The sequence below is a fragment of the Ochotona curzoniae genome, unplaced genomic scaffold, assembly GCF_017591425.1.
Source record: "Ochotona curzoniae isolate NIBS_2020 unplaced genomic scaffold, NIBS_Ocur_1.0 scaffold_1037, whole genome shotgun sequence".
In the NCBI taxonomy this organism is placed as follows: Eukaryota; Metazoa; Chordata; class Mammalia; order Lagomorpha; family Ochotonidae; genus Ochotona; species Ochotona curzoniae.
In genome coordinates, this window is record NW_024467083.1 from 30,276,360 (window position 1) to 30,292,980 (window position 16,621).

Consider the following 16,621-nt stretch of genomic DNA (forward strand, 5'->3'; position numbering starts at 1 on the left):
TTGAGCTATATAAACTGAGTCATAACATGTAACTTTTTTTGAGACCAAGCTTTCTTTTTTTTACTTAATTTATTTTTATTGGAAAGGTAGATATACAGAGAGAAAGAGTGACAGAGAGAAAGATCTTCCATCCACTGGTTCACTCACTAAATGGCCACCATGGCAAAAGCTGAACCAATCTGAAGCCAGGAGCCAAGAGCTTCTTCTGGCCAGGTCACAAGCAGGGAGCTTGAAGGGAAGTGTGGCATCTGGGATACGAACCAGCACCCATATGGGATCCTGGTGCATGCAAGGTGAGGACTCTAACCAATGGGCTACCATGCTGGGGGGCCTGAGTTTTTTTTTTCTAAAAAATTTATTTGGAAGGCAGAGTGACAGAAAGAGAGAGACACACAAACACACACACACAGACAGAGGAGAAAGAATCTTCCATCCATTGGGTAGTTTACTCGCCAGATGCCTGCAATAGTCAGGGCTGGGCCAGACCAAAGCCAAGAGCCAGCAACTGCATCCAGGTCTTCCATGTGAGTGTCAGGGACCCAAGTACTTGAGGCATCCTCTGCTACCTCCTGGGATCCGCAGGAGCAGGAAGCTGGATCAGGAACGGAGCGAGGACTCACTTCTAGGCTCTCTCGATACAGCTGAGAGCCTCCCAAGCGGTGCTCATCTGCTGCACCACAATATCTTTCCCAGACAGAGTTTTTCCTTCAAGCACAATTCGCTTGAATTTGCAAATCTTTGTGTGTATTAATCATAGCTTCATTTTTTCTTGCCCAGCCGTGGCGTGGTGCACCACAGTGTTTTATTGGTTAAGCTGTTGTGAACAAGGGCATACAGACTTTCATGCATACCTATATTTTTAGTTCTCTGGGACAAATGGCCAAGAGAACATTTGTTGGGTCATAAGGTAAGCACACAAACATTGTCAAACGAGCTTTCAGAGTGGTTGGTCCGTGTCCATTCCCCCAAGCAGTGGCTGAGTGACCCCGTTTCTCTGCATTCTTACACTTTCACATCATGGCTACTTTTCATTCTAGCCATTATATTAGGTGTACTGTGACATCATATTGTGATTTTTTTTTTAATTTTTAGGGAGATTTATTTTTATTTGAAAGAGTTACCGACAGAGAGAAAACAAGAAGAAAGAAAGAAAGGAAGGAAGGAATAAATAAATTCCCCACCTATTCACTCTCTGAATGATTGCAACAGCCAGGGCTGGGCCAAGCCAAAACCAAGAGCCAGACGCTTCTCCCCAGGTCCCTCATGTGAATTCAGGGGCCCAAGCACTTGGGTTATCTCTGCTGCTTTCCCACACTCATTAGCAGGAAACTGGAGCAGAAGCGGAGCAGTTGGGACTTGAACAAGAGCCCATATGGGATGCTGGTGTTGTAGGCAGTACTTAACCCTCTAGCCTCAACTCCGGTCTGTGTGTACGTGTGTGTGTGTGTGTGTGTGTGTGTGTGTGTGTGTGTTTGTATGTGTTAAATGATCTGTTTACTTTGAAAGGCAGAGTGACAGAGAGAGAAATATCTTCCATTCTCTGGTTTACTCTGCAAATGGCCACAATGGCTAGAATTGGCCCAGGCTGAAGCCAGGAGCCTGGAATTCCTTCCTGGTCTCCCTTGTGGGTGGTACTTGGGGCACCTTCTGCTGCTTCTCCAGGCACAGTAGCGGGGAGCTGGAGCAAGAGTGAAGGCTCAAAGGGGCATTCTGTTAGGAGATGCTGGCCTTGTGAGCTGTGGCTTAATCCACTGCACCACAATGCTGGTTCCATACTGTGTTTAACTTGCATTTTTCTAGTAGCTAATGATGTTAACCAACTTTTCGTGTGCTTATTAACCATTGACATATTTCTTGAGTACAATGTCTCTTTATGTCTTTAAATTTATTTTCACACTATTTGAAAAGCAGAGGGGCAGAGAGAGAGAGAGAGAGAGAGAGAGAGAGAGATTGATTTTAGGTTCATTAATGGAAAACATGAATTTTTAAAAAGTTTAAAGGGGCCAGCATGTGGCACCACAAGCTAAACTGCCATCAATGACACCAGCATCCCATATGTGCACTGCTTCAAATCCCTCCCAGCTGTTACACTGCTCATCGAATTCCATGTTGATGTGGATGGGAAAGCAGCAGAAGATGGCCCTTGGGCCCCTGCATGCACATGGGAGACCTGGATGGAGTTCTAGGCTCCTGACTTCTGGTTTCAATCTGGCCCAGCCCTGGCTGCTGCAGCCATTTGGAGAGTGAATCACCAGGTAGAAGATCTCTCTTTCTCTCTGTGACTGTCTCTCAGATTACTAAATCTTAAAAACAAACACAAACAAACAAAACCTCAATGCTTTTGGAGGCATTGCTGGGCATTGTGGCACAGCAGGTCATCTTAGCACCCAGGACTCCACATTCCCTATCAGTAGACCTGGAGTCAAGTTCTGTGTCTGTTTCCAGTTTAGCTTGCTGTTGCTGCGCCCAGGAGGCAGCTGACAATGACCCCAGTGGAGTTCTTGGCTCTCCTGTCTCTGGATCCACCCAATCCTGGCTGTTGAGGGCATTTTGGGATAACCCAATGGGATCATCCATCTCTTTCAGTCCTTCAAATAAATATGTAAATGAAAAAATTTTACCAAGAAAAGTTTAGAAAAAGCAGTTGACACTCAATCCCTCAGGTGCCTTGTGACAATGTCACTGTACTGGGCATTGTGGCCTCAGGTTGGGATCCCAGGCGTGAACCATACTGCCACAGACCCCTTCTGCTCTCTCTGAGTAGGTTAGCCATGGGGAGTGTCAGGCCCCCCTGCTCCCAAAGACAAGGCAGCATGAGGAAGAGGTTCATAGTTTATTTCTTGGTGATTGCAAGGGCTCTTGTAAAAACAGCAGGAGTGGGTCACAAGTGGAGGCACCGTTCTGGGCTTCTGTAGTCTCAGCTTGGGGCTGTGGGTGGAAGGTGAGCAGAGTGAAGCCAGGTCCCTCTGGAATGAAGGTTCTGAATGTGGAGTTGGGGTGCTGGGGTAGGGGGAGGTGCGGGGGAAGCTTCAGAGCCAGATGTCAGAGCTGCAGTCGCCCCCAGGGTAGCGGATCTCATGGGCTAGAGCTGGGCCAAGGGGCTCCTTCCCGAAGTCCACCAGGAAGTTGGAGTTCAACTTCAGCCCTCCCTTCTCTGTGTCCACATCAACCTGCAGCATCACGGAGCCTTCCCTGTGGCAAAGAGGAAGCTGGTAAAGGAGAGGTCAGAGATGCCCAGCCCTTCCTCCACATGTGCGTCAGAGGAAGGCCCTGAGGCGAGCAGGGACTGCTGCATAGCCTGCATCTCACCTGATGAGATCAGGGTAGAACTGCTTGTCCCAGCCACTGTAGAGCGACGTGGAGACGTAGAGACGCTTCCCGTCAAGGCTGAGCTGGATCATCTGAGGGCCTCCAGCCACCCGCTTCCCCTGGGGAGACCAGGTGTCAGATCACAGGGGTATGCTCAGGTCCTCTAAGAGGGGTGATTGGATGGTGGACCCCCTCAACACCCTAGAGCCCACTGAGATGTTGCTCCCAACCCCCACCCCTGCCCCAACATTCTCTTTGAGGTGGCCTGTGGGGTAGGGAGACCCCTCACCTTGACCACCAGGGGCTCTGGCTGGCATTTGAGCTCCTGGTCCTCCAGCACTTCCACTGGGCCTCCCTTCACAATGCTGCCCCCTAGAAAGATCTGAGTGGGCAGGGTCAGAGGATGAGGACGGAGGACAATGGTGGGAAAGGTGGATGGTACAGGAGGAATAACTTCCCCCCGCCCTGATTAGGGCCCTTCAGGCTTGGCAGACACGTGTCCCTATGTCCAGCCACAGCTCCCCATAGGCCTGGGCCTGTAGCATCCCTCAGCCCACATTCTTGCTTTTACTTCACCTCCCCTATCTCCCCAACCCAGCTACCTCCCCACGCTGCTCCTCCCTGCTGGGACCCCCACCTGGCCAGTGAGGCGGGGCTTCTGTGGGTTGGAGATGTCATACTGTCGGATGTCCCCGTGCAGCCAGTTGCTGAAGTAGAGGAAACGGTCATCCAGTGACAGCAGGATGTCCGTGATCAGGCCTAGGGAGCAGTGTGGGGATCAGAGGCTTTTGAGAATGTTTTAAATAGAGACTTAATTTTGATTCATTGGAGAGGGAGAGAGAGACAGAGGCAGATGAGGAAGCAATTTTCCAACTTCTGGTTCACTCCCCAAATGCTAATAACAGCTGAGGCTGGGCCAGGCCCCAGTCAGGAGCCTGTTGTAAAAACTGGGAACTGGGTCAAAGCTGGGTTTCTTTTGTGGGTGGCGGTGACCCCAGTCCTAGAGCCATCACCCATTGTCTCCCAGGGTGCACAAATGCAGGGGGAGACTGCAGTTTTGATGCTAGAATGGGGGTCAGAGCTGGGATGTAAACCCAGGTACTCCCACAGAGGATGCTCCCACTGCCTGCTTCCAGAGGCGTTTGTAAAAATAAATAAATAAATAAAATTTGATTTATTTACTTACTAGAGAGGCAGAGCTTACTTATAAGCTCATTCCCTCAAGTACCTGTAAGGGCCTGGGGCTGGGCTGTGGGAGCTGGAAGCTCCATCATTCAGCTACGAAAGCCTGCACCTGCTGCCTCCCAAGGTCTGCACCAACAGGAAGCCAGGTGCCGGAGCTGGAGCCAGGGATCACAGGATCCTTCCAGGTGGGTGTGGGTGTCGTAATCACTCACTAGCCTCAGTGCTCCATCTGGTTCAGACACTTAAAGGACTCTGGTTCCACAGGCCAGGAGTGAACCTTCCAAGTCCCACTGTTCCCCTGGGCACTCACCTGGCATTTCGGGCAGCATCCAGCCCTTCACCTTCTTGGGTGGCACCTGGATCACCTTCTCCACGGACCAAGAGCCTCCCTGCGTTGGAGAGTGGAAGGTGAGGGTGGGAGGCAGGGAGGTGAGCCTGTTGGTTCTGGGTGCTAAGGGTCCCATCCGGGTCTCCCCTAACTCTTCTCCTGCTAGTGCCTACTGCCAGGCAAGTTCTTGAGGCAGGAGTTGTGTCTGCTCCTTCCTGCCACCTTCCCAGCTCCTAGCACAATGCCATCTAACTCAAGAACGCATTAAATAGCTTGTGAAGGAAGGAATGAGGAAAAAAAAAAAAAACCACAGGACCCGTCAGGGTTCAGGTGTGCTTTGGTCTGCAAGCTGATATATTTTTAAGCTCCTGTTGTGAGGTATTACGAGGTGGGGCCAGTGAATAGGTCACTGATTGAATAGATCTGTGGGCTCCTGGGTTATTTGGAGAGGGAGTGGCGTTGCCTCCTGTGTAGGTGTGTGTTCCTTTGGTCATGTGATATCCTGCACTGCCTTGGAACTCAACAAATGTGGCTCCTGGCCCCAGGCCCTCTCAGCTGCCATAGCCATGAGCTAAAGCAACCTCTGTTCTTCATCCATTACCAGTCAGTGCCATCCAGTTTCAGCTGGTTTTCCAAGACCAGCTGGAAAGGAGTCTAGCACTGAGAAAGGACACCCCAGGCTTGGGCCTTCATTAGTTTGTGTTCCTGGGGAAGCCTGGACTGGCTGGTGGAGCCTGGTGTGTGTGTGTGTGTGTGTGTGTGTGTGTGTGTGTGTGTGGTGGGGGCAGAGGGCGCTGCTGCCAAGAGGAGAACCCTTAGAGGGTGGCACATTACCTCGTTCTTGTAGAAGCGCTGGATGGTGGAGCTGAGGGTGCAGCCCACGAAGCCCTGGGAAGCGGCCGGGTCATGCAGGAAGCGAACCTCCAGGGGAATGAGCCCATCCTTCATAGTCAGGGTCTGCACCAGCTCCCGGCGCTGCCAGTCCCAAACGTGCAGGTGGCTGCCATAGCGCCCTGCGGTGGCAGAGGGTGGAGGGGGCTTGGGATCAGACAGAAGGGCATGGGCTGAAGCTGGGCACCCACCCACCAGGGTGGCAGGTTGGAGGGGTCAGAAGGAGGTTGGAGTCAGTCTGGGTCCACAACATCTTTTCTGACACCCAGCCTGGGAGCCACCTGAGAGAAGTGGCAGGGAGGACCCGTGGCAGTTGGGGCTGGTGGGTTGCATTCTCACCAGCTTCCACATCGGCAGGGTTGAAGCCATCTCGTAAGACGTTGGGAGCTGCCCACTCACTGCTCATCATGACATTGTGTCGAGGCTGGTACCAGAAGTCATAGCCCAGGGGTGCCTCACCCCCAGGCCGCTGCCATGTCCCCTTCACCTCAAAAGTCTCCCCATCCAGCAGCACAAAGCCCCCTGAGTAGGACAGGAAGTAGCGTGTAAGGCACTGGAGATTGAATCACCTGCCAGGTCATTCTCAATTTTCCCTTCTCTTGCCTAAGAGGCCGGAAGTGCTGTCTGACCCTTTCTTCCTACTGGGTTTGCTAGCTTGAAATCCATGCTTCCAAAGGGTCCCATTCACAGGTGGCCTGGCTGGAGGTGTAGGCTCTCCCCTCCCCTCTTGCCTCTTTGAGGCAAGAGACCTGCTGGGACTCGGCGCCCTGTGCTCCTGTGGTCCTTCCTCCCCCCATTTGGAAGGGGACCCTTCCAAGGGTGGCAGCCTCATTCTTCTTTTTGCCTTACCGAGACACACAAACTAAGCTTATTCATAACTCAATATGTTGTATCTTTCCTGTGTTATAACACCTTCATATAGCTTTACAAATACAACCAGATGTCTCCTCCTGAGTGTTACAAAGTTTATGAACATTACACTCCCCACCATCTTCCATCCACTAGTTCACTTCCTAAAAGCCTGAAATAGCTAAGACTGGCTAAACCAAAACCAGGACTGGCATGGTGATGGAGCATACTAATCCTCTGCCTGTGGTGCCGGCATCCCATATGGACGCTGATTTGTGTCCTAGTTGCTCCACTTCCCATCCAGCTCCTTGCTAATGGCCTGGGAAAGCAGTGGAGGATGGCCCAAGTTCTTGGGCCCCTGCATCCACAAGAAGAAGCTCCTGGTACGCAGCTTCAGATCAGCTTAGCTCCGCCCAATGTGGCCATTTGGGGAGTAAACCTGCTGATGAGAGATCTCTGCCTCTCCTTTCTATGTAAATCAGCCTTTCAAATAAAAATAATAAATATTCAAAAACAAAAAAACACTCATCACCCTCCCCTTCACCCCCTTCCCCCCAAAAACCCAGGAGCCTGGAACTCCATCCTGGAACCCAAGTGTTTTGGTCATGGTTATGCACTGCCTGCCACGCATGTCAGCAAGAGGCTGGATCAGGAGTGTGGAACTGGCACAACTCAAACCAGGCACTCTGATGGGAAAGGGGGGAACCCCAAGCAGTGGCTTAACATGCCGTACCACAGCGCCTGCCTGATGGAGGGATCTGATGGAACATATTGTGGCAACACTGAGTGATGACTAGGACATGGACAGTAGGGCCAGGTTGCAGGATTTGAGCTCTGACTCTATAACTGATTAGCTGTGCAACCTCAGCTAAGTCTCTTGTCCCATCTGTGTCTCAGCTTTCCTATCTGCCAATCAGGGTTACCACAGTACCTGCCCCCGTGTCTGTCTGGCACACAGTGGACATTCTGTGTTTGTCAACCTGGATCTTGCCAGGAACAAGCTGGCAGATAGGAAGCTGAGGAGCCCTAGGGGCTGTGAGAATTCACGCAGCTGCTGTTGTGTGTCGTAGTTTTGAAGGGCCACATGCATGTTCATTCCCCCACAGCAGGCTGTTCTGACTCTGCCTTTCAACTGACTTTATCAGTCAGGACTTCCAGTTCCAGAAGTCATGGGAACAGCTAAAGTTATTGCTAATGCATTAGGTGTTGGAGGGGACCCAGCACCTGGTTCTGCATGGGAGGTTGTTTCTACCCCTCGCTGGGCACAAGACCCGCCCCAACCCCGCCACTGCCTCCTGGTGCTCACAGAGCAGCCACGCTGAGAGGTACCTTTGCCATTGCCCTTGGGGTCTCCCAGGGTGCTGATCATGACCTCCCCGCTGGCCAGGCAGTGGCTGGTGTGCAGGTAGCCCAGATTGCACTTGTCCTGGATCTCCTTGGCCTCGATGACCTGAGGTGGCGGGGGGGGGCAGGTGGGAAATGCAGTCAGGGTCTTTTGCTCCTTACCCTGATGCCCCCTACTCTATCTGCAGACCCCTACTCTATCTGCGGACCCATCCTCGTGTGCTTTAGCACATGTACATGCCTCCCCTAGCGGGCACCAGGCACAGCTTTGAGCTGGTGACTCTGATAGAACTTTAATGGACAGTCAGGGAGGCTGGCAGTAATTCTCTATGCAGAAAGCACTGATGCTCCTCCAGGCTCTATCCTGACAGCAGGCCCTCTGCCCAGGGACACCTTGTGTTTTGTGGGGCTGGGTGGTGTCAGCATCCAGCAGCTAGCACAGCCGGTGCCTAGCACCAGGAGGACTCGGGTCAGGGGGCTCCTGCCACAGGGCAGCCCTGTGCTCCTAACTGGGTGCTGAGATTCTCCTCGTCTCTCAGGAACTTGGATGTTTCGTCCCTGTGCTTGGGTTCCCTGGCCTTTGGGTGTGCAGTGCTCAAGGGTGACCCCAGCATAACTGGCTAACTCCTCCCTGCTCGTGAGTTGTATCCTACCAATAAGCAAGGAGCAAAAGCATCTGGCTCAGTGACATGGGGTGAGGGTGCTTCCCGCCTGTAAGGCGCCAGGGCCCCAGGTGCATGAGGGCTTCCAATTGGGGAAGGGCACGTGCCTTGTGCAGCTTTGGGGCGCGGGGCTCCGAGGCCACGTCTACTATGTAGATGCGGGAGGATATGAGGCAGGGCAGCACCAGCTTGCTGCGTGACTTGGTGCTGTCGCCAAAGCAGCTGCTGCAGGTATTCCATCCTGTGTGATGCAGCTCGTCCTTCAGGTAAGGCATGGGCAGCCGGTGGATGACCTGGAAGAGGAAGGACAGGGTGTGGCTCCTCTCCCTCTTGGGCCTGTTTGTGGCAGGCAACACAGCGTCAGCTGCATTCCAGCCCTGCCCTGGGTCCCAGGGGAGGCTATCCTTGTGCATGGAGCAGCCTGTACAAGATGAAGGGTACAGCCAGGAAAGGACAGCACCAGAAGAGAGGGTCTTGGGGTGCACTGGTGCCTTACTTGGCAATATTGAGGGGACTTGGGATCCACATCCACAGTGGCCAGATAATCCGGGGCTTCAATGCCTGTGTTCCGGTAAATGCAGGGCAGGTAGACAATCTCCTCCCGTGGTCCTAGAGGGCAGAAGTGAGCAGTGGGGTATGGTGAGATGGGGCGGCGGGGGTGGGGAGAATGGCAGCAGCACTGACTGTGCCCAGAGTCCCAGGGTTGATGGGGGGAGGCGGAGGCCAGGGCTAGGGTCCCGCACCACGGTTTGGCCAATGTAATGTGGACTCCCAGCTGTGTAACAATTACCTTTCATGGCTTCCAGAGGGGTGGCGTAGCCAGGCCCACACTTGACGCACTTTGTGTCTGCTGAGATAATGAGACAGGTGGGTGGGAGCAGCTTCTGGGGGCTGAAAGACCTTTCTCCACATACCACCACACTCTCCTGGCAGGCTCTGCCCCCAGCCTCCCTCCCCACCCAGGCCTGAGCAGTGTGAGTGTGGCAGAAGGAGCTGCACAGGAATGACCTGTTGGTGGACAGCAGAGGCTGTGAGCTGCAGGGGTTTCGGCTCCCTGGGGTCCCAGCCTCAGCCCACCCCGGGGAGCTGACGCAGCTGGAGCTCCTGGCTTCAGCTTGCACACACTTCATCTATCCAACAGGAGGTCAAGAGAATGGTGCAGCGGACTTTGTGAGATACAGACAGCGGCATGCAGCCCTCTGGGCTCTGGAGCCCCATCACCTCCAGAGCAGCCATCTGGGCAAGGGGTGATGCCTGTCTATACCTCCAAAATGGATCTACACCATGGGGCCTTGCAGGGATAATTCCTGTTCTCCCAGTGCAAGGCTGTGCAGCCTGGTAGCCTAACTAAGAATCTGGTCACCCAGAAGGGCACAGGAGGCTGAAGTTCAAGGTTACAGTGCAGATGCAGCTTCATGTCCTAAGACCACTTTGAGGGGGGAACTATGGGCTTCCTTTGTGGGTTCAGGAAGGTGGTTGGCCCAACTCTGCAGAGCTCAGGAGACTACAGGTGGGGAACTGGCCTCCGTGTTCCTGACTGCTGGCCAGAGAGGTCACACCAGGGAGCTGAAGGCGGAAAGAAATGCTGGATTGGAGTTTTACAGGACTGGGCTCTGCCTCCTGCAACAGCTTTGAAACTGGCTCTCTTGTCTTTTTGTCCTTCAGCTGCAGAAAGGGATTCTACTCTCTTAACTCCTTCTCTAGATGTGCAAGTGAAGGCAGGGTGTCCAGAGCACGTGTGTATAAACGAGAAAAGGTTCGTAAGAAGCGTTAGCTAAATGCGGACAAAATAAAAGCCTGCAGAAGCACTTTCCTAAGGGGGAGGATGAACAAACATGGAACAGAATGTGGCAGAGGAAGCAGACAATGCCAGTAGAGTTTGGGGCCAGAGAGAGAGAGAGAGAGAGAGAGAGAGAGAGAGAGAGAGAGAGCACACTGGGGAAAGGGGCAAGCCCAGAGCAAAACCAAGGCATTGAGGAGACTCGCTGTGCTCCACCACCAACCGGGCCAGGACTTGGCACATGATGCCAGGGGGATACCAAGGAGGTTGCTGTCAGTAAGGGAAAGGAAACCACCCCCAAGGTATCAAAACAGATACGACAAACACCACAAAAGCAAACGCCACAAAACCAGAAAGAGTCATAGAGAAGGGAAGGTGCCGAGGAGGTGATACCCTCTCCACAGTGTCTGCTCTTCTGGCTCTCTGACCTCCCCACCCCTGGCGGTTTAGAGTCAGCCATGCCACTTAGGCTCCAGCAAGCCTGGGTCTCAAACCAGGTCCCTGAGCATCTTTAAGAAGAACCTAGGGACAACTTAAGTGTTTTTTTCTTTTTTAATTGTACATTTAATTGAAAGGGAGTGAGAGAGAAAGAGAAAGAGAGAGAGAGAGATGTTTCATCTACTGCTTCACTCCCTAAATGGCTTTAACAGCCAGGTCCGACCAGGCTGAAGCCAGGGGCCTGGAACTCCATCTAGGTCCCACACATGGGTGGCAGGGACCCAAGGGCTTGAACCATCATCTGCTGATTCCCAGGGTGTGCATTCACAAGAAGCTGGCTTGGAAGCAGAGGACCCAGGACTTGAACCAGGCACTCTGATATTCGATATGATTGTCCCCAGTAGTGTCCTAACTGCTGTGCCAAACACCTACCCCATTTGTTTGGTTTTGAGTGTCAGGCTGGCTTCTGGGAATCGTACCATGTTAGAGGAACAATGGTTCTAAAGGGGCAAGGAACTGTGGGATTGCTGGGGGAAGGAGGCAGAGGTGCAGGTGAGGGACACTGAAATGGTCCCCAGTGAGAGGATGGGGGTCCCTGTCTTGGCTGTCAGTGCCTTGCAGAGTGACCTGAATACTGAAGGCTTTTGGGGCAGGACGTTGGCCTGGAGCTGGAACCAGGATTATCTGGGTGACCGCCAAGTACGTACAGGCTCCCTTTAAAACCCCTCTCCCCTGCCTGATTCTCTGAGCGGCCCCATGCAGAATGGAACTGGGTGGGAAGCCCAGGACCATCCTCCCACACAGAGTGGGCTCTCTTCCTTCTGCAGGCACTTTGGCTGAACCAAGGAATGCGGTGGCGTGGGGGTAGGGGTGCAGAGAGTTAAGCATCTGGAGCAGAGTCCAGCCCTCCCTGCCCCATCCAGAGCAGGAACAGTGCAGGGGTGAGCTGTGGGGCTATGGGAAGCCCTCTCCTTACCCATGGTGTCGTTGGAACCCGCTGACCTTGACAGGCTTGTCGGGAGTGGGTAGAGGCTGGGCAGACGCGAGGTGGAGAGTTGTGCTGGTGTCCAAGACGGCCTGTACCGGGAAGGGGCAACAAAAGTGAATTTATACACAGCCAACTGGGGGCGGGGCTGGGGGAGGGGCCTGGGCTGCAGCCCAGGGTGAACTGCACGGGCAGCTGGCCAGGATGTTCTCAAGTAGCCCTGCAGCTGCGGTTTGAATTATGGTGTATGTGTATGTGTGTGTGAGCATGCAACATTGTCCCTGTACAGGAAAATCTGTACTGCACATGGGTCTCTTTTCTTCATGATGGGGATATGTGTGTGTTCCTCTGTGCCTGTGTGCTGCCCATTTGTGAGCTCTGATGTAGGTTCCTGGGTGAATGTATGTGTATAGTTTTGTGCTGGGGACAGGGGTTGGGGGGGGGGCTGTTGGTGCTTTTGTGCTAGCTTCTGTGTGTGTGTGTGGTTGCATGTGCCTGTGTGAAAACGTGCCAGCATTTATGGATACTTAGAATACGTGAGTGTGTGAGAATGCACATGTGGGGTTCCTCCACCTCCCAGTACTCACCTATGTTTGGGGTTCATCTCTTGGCATCTGAGGCACTTAGGGTTGTGTGCCTTTCTGTTCACATCTGCACAGCCGGGGTGGGGAGAGTCGCCCTGGGAATCCCTGCCCTGAAGCCACAGTCCCCTTCACCTGAGCTCTGCTTATCTGGGTCCTCCTGCTGTAGTGGCTCCCACAGAGCTAGGGCCCACGAATCACCCCTACTTTTTCCAGCACCGTTCTTAACCACTCCCTGCTTTGAAGTGGAGATAAAGTTGGCAGCCCATGATTACCTGCTATTAACCTCATAAACCTTGGGAGGTGAAAGTGGACTTCCTCCCCCCCTCCTCCCCACCTATCCCAGCCTGGTGCCTCAATGGCTCTTGGGCTACACATATAAGGAAGGATGGGGGCAGGGGAGGGGAAGGGCAGGGCCCAGGGACAGCCCATCTTGATGCCTCTGTTCCCAAGAGACCTGGGACACTTCTTAAAAATCCTTAGGGTCTCTATTGGTTCAGGAAAAGGTGTCCTCCAGCTGGTTGTGGGGTGGGGTGGGGGAAGAACTGCCTGGGGCTACTGCACCTGCTAATAGGAAATCCCAGGGAAGGCCATTGCCCAGGAGGAGGGATTACTCAGCCTAGGGTTACAGCCTGGTGCCGTTAACTCCCTCAGAGCAGCCCTCCAGTAAGGGATCCCACCCAATCTGTCCTCCTCCATGGTACTAATAGCCTCTTTTCCCCTAAGATTGGCTGCTTGCCCAGGGAAACCCCTGCTGCAGGCTCCTAGGGCCCCAGGTCTGAGTCTGCAGAAACCACTTTCATCTTCTTGGATGAAAGTTCTGGAGGTGAAGTTTTTATGGGGCAGGGAAGAGGGTATCACTTGAGTTTGAGTGGACCCACAGACAGAGTGACAGGTTTTCTGAACCGGAGTGGAGGGAGGGCAGCTACACTGGAGCCTTTGATGTCTGTTCTTCCAGAACCCACAGTGAAGAGCTCATGGACCTAGGGAGTAAGCTCCTCTCTGGCTGCCCAGGTTGGGAGGGCTGGAGGAGGCTTACCTTACTCCTAGCACCCTCAACCCCTCCTGGCCCTGTCCTGTGTCTCTCGTCCTCACTATGGTGCCATCAGCCAGCCAGGCAAAGAAGGAAGCCTTCTGTGCAAGCCGCTGCCCCATGGGCTGCTCTCCTTGCTGCTTCCTCCATCTGCCTTCCTCCTGCCCCTCTAGTCTTCTTTTACTTCCCTCCTTCTTTCCTCCACCTTCCTGATCTTTGGTTTGAGGTAGCCCACCATGTAAGCTATGAGACACAAAGTCACCCCAAGCTTACGCCTTCTTGAGTCAAGCTCCAGAAAGTGCCACGGTTTTGTTTCTTCTAGAGTTTTCCCTTGTCTGCCAGTTCCTTCTTGCTCCTTGCTCTGACTGGCTGCTCTTCATTGCACCTCCATGGCATCTCTCACCTCTGCCCGCTGCTTTTTCACGGTGCTCTTGCTCTTGGAGCTGCAAGGCCATGGTTGGGGAAGTGTCCCAGGTTGGGCTGTAGTTGGAGGCAGACCCAGGACAAGCAACCCATGGCCCCTTTGTTGCCTCTGGCAAAGAATTTGAGCTTTTGCTGTTAATACTGGAGAGCTATTATTTCCTCAATACTCCCCCCCCTCCCTTTTTAAAGATGTGTTTTATTTATTTGAAAAATGGACCTAGAGAAAGAGATCTTCTATCCACTGATTCACTTTAATGGTTGTGTCTGAGCCAAACCAGAGCCAGGAGTCAGGAGCTTCATCTTGGTCTCCTATATAAGTACAAGGGGGTCCATGTTCTGCTACTTTTGCCAATGCATTAGCAGGGAGCTGGGTCGGAAGTAGGGTAGCTGGGCTTTAAACAGGTGTCCTATGGGAAGCTGGCTTCCCATCAGACCTGCCCTTCCTTAGCCAGAATGCAACCTGAGCTAGTCAACTTAGGATTCATGACAAGCCTCCTGAATCCCAGTCAACAATCTTGCTCTCCTGGGGAGGCTGCCTGGGAAGGCCAGGGTGAATGGGGCCAACCTTATTTTTGTTGGTTCAAGTCCCAAGGAAGCACACACAGCCTTAGAGGAGGCCAGGGGGTTACATAACCGCTGTTCCTGAACTTTGGTCTTGGCCTCCACAAACAGGAAGTGGCTCCTCCTCCAGGGACATGGGGTATTGCAGCTGGGGCTGGGATGGGCTGTGGCTGCTGCCAACCGCCCCCCCCTCCCGCCATTTCCCACCCTGGGGTAGATTGCTTTGGGGGCCTCTTGATATGTGAGATGTGAGGAAAGGGAACAAGCCACAGGGAAAAGCAGGAACAGGAGATAAGGAAGTTGGGAGTCTATGATTAATCTAATGTGGGGGAAGAACTTGGCATTCCTTGAGCAAGATAAGAACTTGGCATTCCGTGGGCAAGGTAAGAATGAAAGGAAAGTAGTAGGAGTCTGATTAGAGGGAGAAGGGAGAATAAGCATGCACGGGTTTTCCCTTCCTACCACTTTGGAGGGGATACGGGGTCCCTTCTATCCACGAGGAAATGCAGGTGCAGAAAGGGCCAGGATCCAGCCCTACATCCACCCAGCTCCAGGGCTAGCAGCATGCCTGGGGGGCGTTTTTGTTTTGCATTGTTTTGTTTTGGGAGCAGGGCAGCTGGGGAGGCAGAAGGATACAGCAATGTAGAAACTTATGGGTTTGTCCTAGAACAAACTTTCCCTCTGGCATGGGGAAGGAGTGAAGAAGCATTTATTTTCTGAACTGAGCAGTGGGGTCTTCCTGGAGGAGAGGGAAAGGGCAGTGAGGCTCATGGTCCCTACCCTTCAACAGCCATGCTGCAGAAAAGGGCCTAGAGGGGTCTGGGAAGGAATAGAAAGGTCTGGAAGGGAATGGAAGGGTCTGGAAGGGTTTCTAACCAAGTTTGCCTTCCGAGAAGGCCAGGGAAAGGAAGGAGATGATCTTTCTTTTTTTCTTTTCTCTTCTTTCTTTCTTTCTTTCTTTCTTTCTTTCTTTCTTTCTTTCTTTCTTTCTTTCTTTCTTTCTTTCTTTCTTTCTTTCTTTCTTTCTTCCTCTCTTTCTTCTTTCCTTCCTTCTTTTTTTTCTATGCATTTTATTTATTTTTTACAAAAAGATTAAACATGCACTACTTTTGCAACTCAAAGCCCAAGTAAAGGTATTAACACAACCAAATTAGGAGAAAGGAAAGGTCGAAGATCAAGTGTGGTCCAGGTGAGGGCCCTGCTGGGCAGAGGCACTGGTCATGGTGCCTTTCGAGGCAGCTCTGCGTGTCTGTCCCCTAGAAGACACACATGTGCACAGACCTGCCTTCCACTATTCATCCATCTGTTCTTACACTCTGCCAACATTTCTGCAGAGTTTGTCCTGAGTCAGATCTTCCACCCACTGGTTCACTTCCCAACTGGCTGCAACAGCTGGGTCTGAGCCATGTGGAAGCCAGGTGCCAGGAGGTTTTCCGGGTCTTCCACGTGGGTATAGGGGCCCAAGGACTTGAGTCATCCTCTGCTCTTTTTCCAGGATCACTAGCAGGGAGCTGGATCAGAAGAGGAGCAGCTGAAACTTGTACTGACACCCATAGGGGATGCTGGTGTTGCAAGTGATAGCTTAACCCTCTACGCAATAGCACATGTTTCCCAAGACAGATGGCATTTTCAAAAACCATTGATAATAAAGCAAATTTTTACATATTAAAGTTTATTTTGGATGAGGCAACTCGGACAAGTAGGTTAACATAAGAGGTTGCTGAAGTGAGAGTCCCATTAAATGACCTTATCTAGTATATTCAAGTACAGGTTTGATTGCACACAAAACAGTCCCTAAGCCTACAAATACAGGCAGCAGCCTGCAGAGGCCTGAGGCAGGACTAGTTGGACAGGTTGCACTTTCCCTCAGCTAAGCAGAGTATTTGAGCTCTGTCCAGCTTTTTCCTCCTGGCATTAACAGACCATCCTCTCGGGCCTTGCGAACCAGGGAGGGGCACTGGCTAAAACCTCTCCCTGGGTGTGACTGGCGCCAGGCTCATGGGGTTAGCATAGGGGCAGCCTGCGGGCAACTGTGAAGGGACATGGCTCTTTACTTCTCTTTATATCTAGGAAACCAGAATTTTCTCAAGTCACCCAGTCATCCGTTCATTTCTTGCCTGCAGAGTTTCCTGTTAGAGGTCAGCTGTGAGTCTGATTGCTGTTCCTCTATAGCTCAAATAATTTTTTTCACATGCACATTTAAAGATCTTTTTCTTATGTTCAATTGAAGAGAGCTTGATTGTCATGTGTTG

At 52.4% G+C, this 16,621-nt stretch overlaps 1 protein-coding gene across 2 annotated transcripts; it reads right to left on the bottom strand.

Annotated features, from left to right (window-relative positions):
• Positions 1 to 2,818: 2,818 nt before the first annotated feature.
• On the bottom strand, positions 2,819 to 15,165 carry SELENBP1 (selenium binding protein 1). 2 transcript variants are annotated; one of them, XM_040998575.1, is made up of 12 exons: positions 15,158 to 15,165; positions 9,359 to 9,415; positions 9,065 to 9,177; positions 8,676 to 8,861; positions 7,892 to 8,012; positions 6,053 to 6,235; positions 5,657 to 5,835; positions 4,805 to 4,883; positions 3,947 to 4,068; positions 3,599 to 3,691; positions 3,310 to 3,428; positions 2,819 to 3,192 (listed from the first exon to the last, which is right to left on the bottom strand). In XM_040998575.1, exons 2-12 carry the CDS (start codon positions 9,363 to 9,365, stop codon positions 3,030 to 3,032), a joined length of 1,365 nt encoding a protein of 454 aa, XP_040854509.1. In that variant the 5' UTR covers positions 9,366 to 9,415; positions 15,158 to 15,165; the 3' UTR covers positions 2,819 to 3,029. The 2 variants fall into 2 exon arrangements, with proteins under 2 accessions (XP_040854509.1, XP_040854508.1); XM_040998574.1 differs by lacking the exon at positions 15,158 to 15,165 and adding an exon at positions 11,763 to 11,864 and having other exon boundaries at positions 9,359 to 9,418.
• Between the last annotated feature and the right edge of the window lie 1,456 nt (positions 15,166 to 16,621).